This window comes from Phragmites australis, chromosome 14, assembly GCF_958298935.1.
Source record: "Phragmites australis chromosome 14, lpPhrAust1.1, whole genome shotgun sequence".
In the NCBI taxonomy this organism is placed as follows: Eukaryota; Viridiplantae; Streptophyta; class Magnoliopsida; order Poales; family Poaceae; genus Phragmites; species Phragmites australis.
In genome coordinates, this window is record NC_084934.1 from 3,401,248 (window position 1) to 3,409,942 (window position 8,695).

At 43.5% G+C, this 8,695-nt stretch overlaps 2 protein-coding genes across 4 annotated transcripts; one reads left to right on the top strand and one right to left on the bottom strand.

The window, feature by feature from the left end:
• Nucleotides 1-198: 198 nt before the first annotated feature.
• Nucleotides 199-3,074, bottom strand: LOC133890515 (RNA-binding protein CP33, chloroplastic-like). The gene is made up of 4 exons (XM_062330906.1): nucleotides 2,558-3,074; nucleotides 2,369-2,470; nucleotides 1,950-2,246; nucleotides 199-650 (listed from the first exon to the last, which is right to left on the bottom strand). Exons 1-4 carry the CDS (start codon nucleotides 2,993-2,995, stop codon nucleotides 459-461), a joined length of 1,029 nt encoding a protein of 342 aa, XP_062186890.1. The 5' UTR covers nucleotides 2,996-3,074; the 3' UTR covers nucleotides 199-458.
• A 691-nt stretch (nucleotides 3,075-3,765) lies between these two features.
• On the top strand, nucleotides 3,766-8,299 carry LOC133891681 (uncharacterized). 3 transcript variants are annotated; one of them, XM_062332417.1, is made up of 3 exons: nucleotides 3,766-4,502; nucleotides 6,420-7,600; nucleotides 7,701-8,299. In XM_062332417.1, the coding sequence occupies exon 1, from the start codon at nucleotides 3,964-3,966 to the stop codon at nucleotides 4,429-4,431; it is 468 nt and encodes a 155-aa protein (XP_062188401.1). In that variant the 5' UTR covers nucleotides 3,766-3,963; the 3' UTR covers nucleotides 4,432-4,502; nucleotides 6,420-7,600; nucleotides 7,701-8,299. The 3 variants fall into 3 exon arrangements, with proteins under 3 accessions (XP_062188401.1, XP_062188400.1, XP_062188402.1); XM_062332416.1 differs by having other exon boundaries at nucleotides 6,420-6,830; nucleotides 6,908-8,299; XM_062332418.1 differs by lacking the exons at nucleotides 6,420-7,600; nucleotides 7,701-8,299 and adding an exon at nucleotides 4,601-4,747.
• The last annotated feature ends 396 nt before the right edge of the window (nucleotides 8,300-8,695 follow it).

Here is an 8,695-nt window from a genome sequence, read left to right on the forward strand (position 1 = left end):
CCAACTGGGGCCATGACCTGAAATCTTTCAAATATTTTTTTATGGAAACAAATTTGCAGAAAATAGAGCTAAAACTTCAACTGATATCATCTTTTTTTTCTGGAACAACTCAAAATAGCTAATACCTCCCTAATTACTTGAATACATTTCAATAAAGGTCTACAAGATACAACCTACGAGTTGATCCGACACTCTGAATAAAATGAAACGTTTGAATTGGATCATTTTACAGGAAACAAAGGGCTAAACAGTTGCACTTTAGTTCAACATACTTCTGCAGAATACAATACAAAAATAACGGTAGTATCTAGATATCTAATAAATTCTAGTATCTATAGCTGAATTCTCACTTCAGTGTCACTTGTGTCAAAATTTTCGCTCAAACTAGTACAACTTGGATTGGAATGGCTGAATTTGCAAATGGTACAGCACAGCATATAACTCCTGACTCGTGGTCACTAATAAGCTGCTGTTGTCTGTAAGTTGGTCTCTTCCAAATCTGCTTCAGATGATTCTGAAGTTGTTTCTGGTTCCACATCGGATGTGTCTGAAGCAGTCTCTTCCTGCTGTGCCTGCACTGCACTAGGCGGAAAACCAGCTGGTGGGTTCTGTTCTGCCAGGCTAAGTCGAAGTGGCCTCCCTTCCAGCTCCTACATTGCCATTCCATAACCATGTTAACCACTGCTTATTATGTTGAAGTATAAATGAATTATCCATCTTTTCCCGTCAGCTTAGGCTTTTGGGTAAATTGGTCGGTGCATGCAGCTCAATAGGTTAAATAAAATGTTAGCCACTGCTTTGCCAAGGTGAAGAACATGATTGTGAGCTTAGAATGTACACTCAAGTAGAACTAAACATGATCACGAAATCACAATTCACAATATAATTGGATAAAGTATATTTAGCAGTTATGCATTCTCCAGTCCAGTCCAGTCTAGTCATTGGTTAACACTTCAATGTTGCCGGTATGATTCTCATTGTGCACAAAATACTCTGAAAATTCGGTTCCTCAAGTAAAACTAAGGGCCTGTTTGGATGTCACAGTATTTGAAGACCACAGTATTCAAAACATCAACCTGTAACATACCACAATCTTTGATTACCACAGTTTTTTTACAGTTGTGAGAAAACCAAGACATGTTTGGAAAGCATTGTATTTGGTACAATATTTCTTAAGTAAAAGTAGTTCCCATTGTTACACAGAGTGCGTAATAGTTGTTATTAGAAGCACCAACTTTATAAATCAAAGATCATATTTTTGTTTAATACTTCAAGAAAAGCCATGATAATGGCATGCTCATCATGAGTCACGAATGCTCGGTAGGGTATGTACAATGTGATGTCTTGACAGACCTGGCATTTGGTTCTAATTTTAGCAATTGTTTTTCACTGGAGCAAAATCATTTTGACAGTACTTTATTTAGAGGAGCAATTGTTATACGTAACACATCAGGCAGGATAGTAAAAAGATAGCACAAGAGATGGCAGAAAAGAGCTGTGCTTCTTGGTTTTCAAAAAAGAGGTTGGGAGTGGATTTTTGGAAAATCCAAAAATACCATGGTATTAGGGAAAATGCGGTTTTTAAAACTACAATATTTGTTGTAGCCAAACACCTCACAGTTTCAATAATACAGTATTTTGAGAAACCATGGTATTGGCCGAAAACTCTAAAAATACTTTGCATCCAAACAGGCCCTAAACATGATTGTCAAATGACAAGTTACTTGCATAAAGTAGTACATAAAGAAGTTATGCATTGTCCAATTCAGTCATTGGCTAACACTTATCACATGCCATCAGTATGACTCTCATTTGTGCACAAAATACTGTGAATATTCAATTTAAAGCTATCCTGTTGCTGCATTTCATAATTCAATATTAGTATAATTGGCAATTGTGCGGTGTAGCGGGCACTGAACAACATTGTCCTAGATCAAGATAGAACATACCACTCCATCCAAAGCCTTCAATGCAGCCTGTGCATCCTCTGCAGTCCTGAAGGAGACAAACCCGAACCCCCTGGACCGGCCAGTCTCACGCTCCAGGATGACCCTGGCGTCAAGCAAGCCGGGCTGCCCCTCGAACGCCGCCCTCAGCGTGTCGGCAAGCACTCCCCACCCCAGGTTGCCGGCGTAAATCTTGTACGTGCCATCATCTCGCCTGCGGCCACCCATTGTGACCGATTTCCTCTCCCCACCCCGCGGCACCTCCGGGTGGTTCACCCTAGCCGTCCTCCCTCCCAGCAGCTTCATCGAGACACATGCCAAGATCATGTCAGCACACACACACACATACACATTCATGGGCATGGGCAAGACCCCAATTCTGTGAATTGAGGAAGAATCGATCCAATTGGTGTGGAACTTACGGCGCCATCGAACATCTGGATGGCCTTGGTGGCCTCCTCGGCGGTGGCCATGGTGACGAAGGCGAAGCCCCGGCTCCGGTTGGTGACCTTGTCATAGATTATCTAGAGGAATGGGAACCATCAGCCACGATTTTGTTCAAGAATTGGCCCAGGGAGGCGAAAGGATTTTGATTGGTTTAGTGCGGGTACCTGCGCGTCGTCCACCCTGCCGGCCTCGGAGAAGGCCTCGGAGAGCTCGGCGGAGGTCATGGTGTAGGGCAGGTTGCCGACGAAGACCCGGCCGGGCTCTTGGCCGCGCGGCGGCCGGCTTCTCGGAGAAGAGTACGCGCGCGGGGCCTCGACCTCTTCCTGCTCGTCCTCTTTTTCTTCTTCGAAGTACTCCTCGTCTTCGTCGGCGTAGTCTTCGCCGTCGGAGGAGAAAGCTTCGCCGGCAGCGGCGGAGGGTGGAAGCAGAATGGGGCGGCCACGAGGGGACGCGAAGAGGTGGAGAACGGCGCGAGAGCGCTGGAGGCTCTGGAAGCGGAGGCTAGGAGGCACGAGCGGGAGACGGTTACCGGCGGCGCCAGCCGCGGGCTGGAGCAGAGAGCGGAAGGTGGCGGCGACGGCGGCAGCGGTGGCGGTGGCCATGGCCGGGGAGGCGGGAGAAGCGAGGAGCCGGAGAGCGAAGTGGTGCAGTGGGCAGCGTCTCGCCGCTGATAAATCTCTTATCCGCTGCCTGCTATTATAAATATCACAGTTTTAAAATATATTATTATAAATATTTGAAAATTAGATTTATATTATTATCTTAATCTTCAGTCATATTTTGTAATGATATGTATCTAATTTTAAGAGATTTGTAATAATATAGATTTAATTTTAATAAAATTGCAATAGTATGGATCTAGTTAAAAAAATTGTATAGATCTAATTTTAAAGTATCTATAATGTTATGCGTTAAAATAGCAGATTTTTGTAATTATTATTTTAAAATTGTAATATTTTTTTTTATTCTTCACCACTGAATACAGCTGTAGTATCTGAACATGAACGCGCGTACTCACCCTCCACACACGCACCCACTCTACACACCAAACACACGCACATGCTAGCCCTACAACTACACGCAACTTGAAGAAAGCGTCCATCCGAAAATCACCAGGACCTATCGAGAATTCTGTAGACGACGAGCATGTCGTAATCCCTTTTGTAACGTCACGCCAAAAAAACTAGAGAAATCCGAAATAAATCGGAGCCCTCACGCGTCATCCATACTTGAAGCCCGAGTGGGTTCGACTCACCACCCGAGCCTTACCACCGTGCCTTCGCAAAACCGTAATATTTATAATGATATAAATATAAATTTCTCCGGACTAGGAAATTTAGCCCATCAGTTTGTGGGCCTTGAAACGGGAATCAACAGGCCCACTCGGAGTCCACTCGGAGACCAACACCAACACCAGCTCGACGTGTTCCTCGGGCAGCGGCGGCGGCGGGGCACCGTCTTCTTCTCCTTCCTCCCCAAGAAGTACCGCCACCAGCCCACCACCAATCCACCAAGCGCAGCTGCCGAATCCCACCGACGCATCGCTCGCGCGCAGATCGAAGCTACGGCAATGGCGTCCGCCGAGCCCGCTGCGGAGCCGCATCACGCGCAAGAAACCTCCAGCGCGGCGGCCGCGGCCGACCGAGAAGAGGCGCCGCAAGAACCGGTTCCGGAAGCAGCCGCGCCAGGAGCGGAGGCGGAGAAGGTAGGGGAGGGCGAGGAGGAGGAGGAAGGGGAGTGCGGGTTCTGCCTGTTCATGAAGGCCGGGGGCTGCAAGGACGCCTTCGTGGCGTGGGAAGAGTGCGTGGAGGCGTCGGAGAAGGAGGGCTCCGACATGGTCGAGCGCTGCCACCAGGCCACCACCAACCTCAAGAAGTGTATGGACGCGCACGCCGACTACTACGCCCCCGTGCTCCAGGCCGAGCAGGCCATCTCCGACCAAGCCGAGGCCGCCGTCGCTGCTGCTGCCGACGCCGCGAAGGACAAGGGAACGGAGCCAGCGTCCGATGTGGAGAAGAAGGAAGAAACCGTCCCCTAGCTGGCTGCTTCGTGCTTCCTCCCCTCCGGCCATTGGCGAGGGGAAGAAGGAAGAAACAGTTGTCTGAGAAGGTTGGATCCTTGTCTTTGAGTGACTAACAATTGTTGGGTTGGTTATTAGGTTCGTACTTTCCGAGGTTAATTTTTTGTTCCGTTTGTGGGGAAATAAGGATGATCTGCACGTAATTGATGGACGTGGTGCGCAATTTACCAAAGAAATTTTGACGCTGTTATGTAATTCGGAGCATGATGAGGTTACCTGTTGATGCATGTTACGTTTTCTATTGAAACTATAGGGATTACTGGTTACTGCCTCACTCCTTGCATTGAAATTACAGTGTTGGTGACTTGGTGTGTTTGTTTGCAAAATTATATTGCTGGGTAGTGCATTAGACAAATTCTAATGGTAATTGCAATGTGTCAGAGTGATGTGTTGAGATTACACTAAACTGCTAGGTAAGCCTCTGAAAAATTTATGAACGGAGATTGTGTTGGTCAAATTAGCTGCTTCAGTTAACTGTGAGATTTTAACCTTCATTCAGTTTTCGTTGTTGTATGAATTGTTGGCAATGCGGTTATTAGTAACGTTGTCTCCCAAAAATTTCTAGGAAACAATTATTATGAGTGTAAAAACATCTCCTGTTTGAATGCTGAGACTATTCTACCACATTTTTTTAATTGGCATTATTTCAGCTAGGATGACCTAGGACATGCCATCTTGCCAATACCATTAGATTGTTTTAGGTCCACTGTGTGGGAAGAACATGTTGTAGAATGCCGTAAGACTAACACATGCAATGAAAAAGGGAAGGACTATTTTTTGTTGTGGTCGTAAATTGGTGGTTGTATTTGATTGGATAAGCTACTCTACAATTTTCTTCTGAAGATTAATAGCATGCTCAGTTAGCAACATGATATTAGTGTTCAATAATTTGGGCTTTTCTTAAGCTTACCTGCACAAACATCTCCCAGTTGAGGTGGTTTGTTTGCTCACTCAAAATGTGCTGGATTCAAGGTTTGCAACATGGCTTTACCAGAGTAGCATTGTCCTGTTTCATTGTCGGTAGAACTGATGAAAGTTTCTAGTTTCAATAACATTCTCATTATTCCTCCTCTGAAGTTTGAACATATTATTTCACAGTATTGTTTAAAATCACTGAAGAAATTATTACAATCCAGCAAGATTTATTACAGGTCCAGTGAAAAGCGACTAGGCCACTACAGTGTATAGATTACAGTTGAGGATTCAGGGTTATATATTCTGGTTATTTCTAGCTATGGTATGGTATATGGTTTTCCCCTGTTGCAACAATGCGGATGCCTAGGTTATGAATTTGGGTTCTCTTCTCTGTACTTTCTTTTCAAAGAAAAAAACTATGGTTCAAGTTCAGTTGTTAGCTAAATTGCATATTGATGGTTTTTATGCCAAGAAGGCAACTACATATCCATTGGTATTTTGCTGCCAGTACTTTAATATTTTCAAAAGACACCTTTTTTTATATTGCTATTTTCTAGGTTTGTTTGTTGCAGTCTTTCATGCCATAATGCATAGATCAAAATTTGCCTTCTATAGTTCGCTGTTCTATTTTGCCTACAGATGGCTTGACTGTTCTTGTTTATCTGAGAACCATTTGAGAAGGTTTTCGATAGGCACAGTTTCAGCATGTTCTGCTCTGTATTATACGGTTCATTCTTGTCAGATTTTAGAAGCTTTAGATGAGAAGCATTTTTCTCCGGCACCCAAGCTTCGCTGCTGTTGCATCTACTTTTTCTTGTTCATTTGGTATTTGAGTCTTTTAGAATGGGGTACTGATTATCTGTGTCATATAGGCCTTCTCTTTTGTCAGTCAGAGCATTGCACTAACCTGGAACATTTACTCTACCATAACCTGTGACAGTCAAAACTATCCAATTCACTATAGTAGGTGATTACTTGAATTTTGCTACCCTAACTCTACCATGACCCGTGCGTGCGTGCGGTTTCTACAGAAACTAACCCACTCTGACTGAGCCTGCCCATGCCATTATTGAGGAGACTCGTGCACCTGAAGAATCTATGCAACAGGGAGTGCACACCAGGCTGCATAATAATATTCAGCAATCGAAACAGTATATTGATGGTACTGTGCGGTATCCAATCAAAGGGCATGGGTTTGCAGCTGTGCGTGATGAAGTGTCTGAGTCACAAGATCATACTTTATCTTTTAAAGATATCAATTGGCGACGAGCAATGGACGTTGAACATAATGCTCTCATGAAAAATCAGACTTGGCACTTTGTTCCTCGCCAACCGAGGCAGAATGTGATCGATTGCAAGTGGGTTTTCAAACTCAAGCGCAAAGTAGATGACTCAATCAACAGATGCAAAGCATGACTTGTGGCAAAAGGATTCAAGCAGAGGTATGGTATAGATTATGAAGAGACTTTTAGCCTTGTGGTTAAACCTACAACAATTCGCATTATTCTTGCATTGGCAGTCTATTGGGGATGGAGTTTGAGACAGATTGCTGTTCAAAATGCTTTTTTGCCTGGGTTCTTGTAAGAAGATGTTTATATGAAACAACCACCTGGCTTTGAACACAAAGATCTACCACAGCATGTCTGCAAATTAGATAAAGCACTTTATGGCTTAAAACAGGCACCTAGAGCCTAGTACTCCAGATTAAGTGCAAAGCTTCAGGAAGTAGGATTTGTTCCATCGCAAGCCGATATGTCTTTGTTCATATATAATCATCGAGATACAATCATTTATGTTTTAATATATGTAGATGATATTATTATTACCAGTTCCTCCCCAGCAGTAATGGATACACTAATTCATCAACTTTGTGATGAATTTGCTATTAAGGATCTGGGACAGTTGCATTATTTTCTGGGAATTGAAGTAGTTCATCAGCAAGATGGAGTATACTTACTCAAAGAAGTGTGTAAGGGATGTAGTGAAGCGTGCAAACATGGAGACTTGCAAGCCTGCCACTACTCCAATGTCATCCACCGAGACTATAAAAAATTCAAGGTACATTGCTCTCTGAACAAGAAGGAACAATGTACAGAAGTAATGTTCAGTATTTGACTATCTCTAGACCTGATGTCTCCTTGGTGAATCGGGTTTGTCAATACTTTCATTGTCCATCAAGTCATCACTGGACGGCGGTAAAAAGGATTCTCAGGTATTTGAAGTATACATTGAATATGAGTCTGTCTATCCGAAAGTCAAGTTCACTGTTGATCAGTGCCTTCTCAGATTCAGATTTTGGGTATGATGTCCAGATGATCCATGATGGACCAGTGGGTTTGCTGTTTATCTTGGGAGCAACCTAGTGTCTTGGCGCTCACACAAATAACCAACCGTGTCATGGTCTAGCATCGAGTCAGAATACAAGGCAATGGCAAATGCTACAGCAGAAACTATTTGGATTCAGTTTTTGCTAAAGGAGCTTGGTGTTCGTCGGTCAAGACCACTGTCTCTATGGTGCGATAACCTGGGGGTAACTTATCTCTCCCCTAATCCTATCTTTCATGCTAGAACTAGCATATAGAAATAGACTTTCATTTTGTGAGAGAACGAGTTGTTAGGAAGATGCTTGATGTTCGATTTATCTCAAGTCAGGATCAAGTTTAAGATACCTTCACTAAACCACCACCAATTAGAAGTTTTGAAGCTTTCCGGGATAACCTCAACCTTTCTCAAGCTGTTGAGATTGAGAGAGGCTGTTAAACTAATGAGTTCTATCTGTTGTAGAGAAAAGAACAGAATTGTAACAATAGAGTTAGGCTTGTAATGTAAGCTAATTAATTATGTTGTACTCATTGCCATATGGGACTGTTCACCGTTTGGCATTATCAATAAAAGCCACGACAATGACTCAGGTGTGCGGGATTGCCAAGCCATCGTTTCCTCTGAGTACCAATCTAATCTAGATTTCTTTCATGGACTAAGTAAAATAGATTGGGCTTGACTCGCATTCAGAACAAAACAATAGGCTTCCTGAAAGGCAACCGAATGGACAAACAAGCTCAAAACACACCTGATAAGGAGGTTATTTTCAACTCCCAAACGTGTACCATATCTCAACAAATTAGTCGAACATTGTATAAACAGTCTAAAAAAAGAAACAAGTCATAGGTTTTTTTTTTTTAAGGAAAAGCAACAAGTTATAGGTTGTGAGTGGAGTCAGGTAGACTAGCTAAGTGGGCTTCGTTGTGCCATTGTGCTAGGCCATACGGCTCTTGTCGCAGGCTCGCAAGTCAGGCCCTAGCTCGCA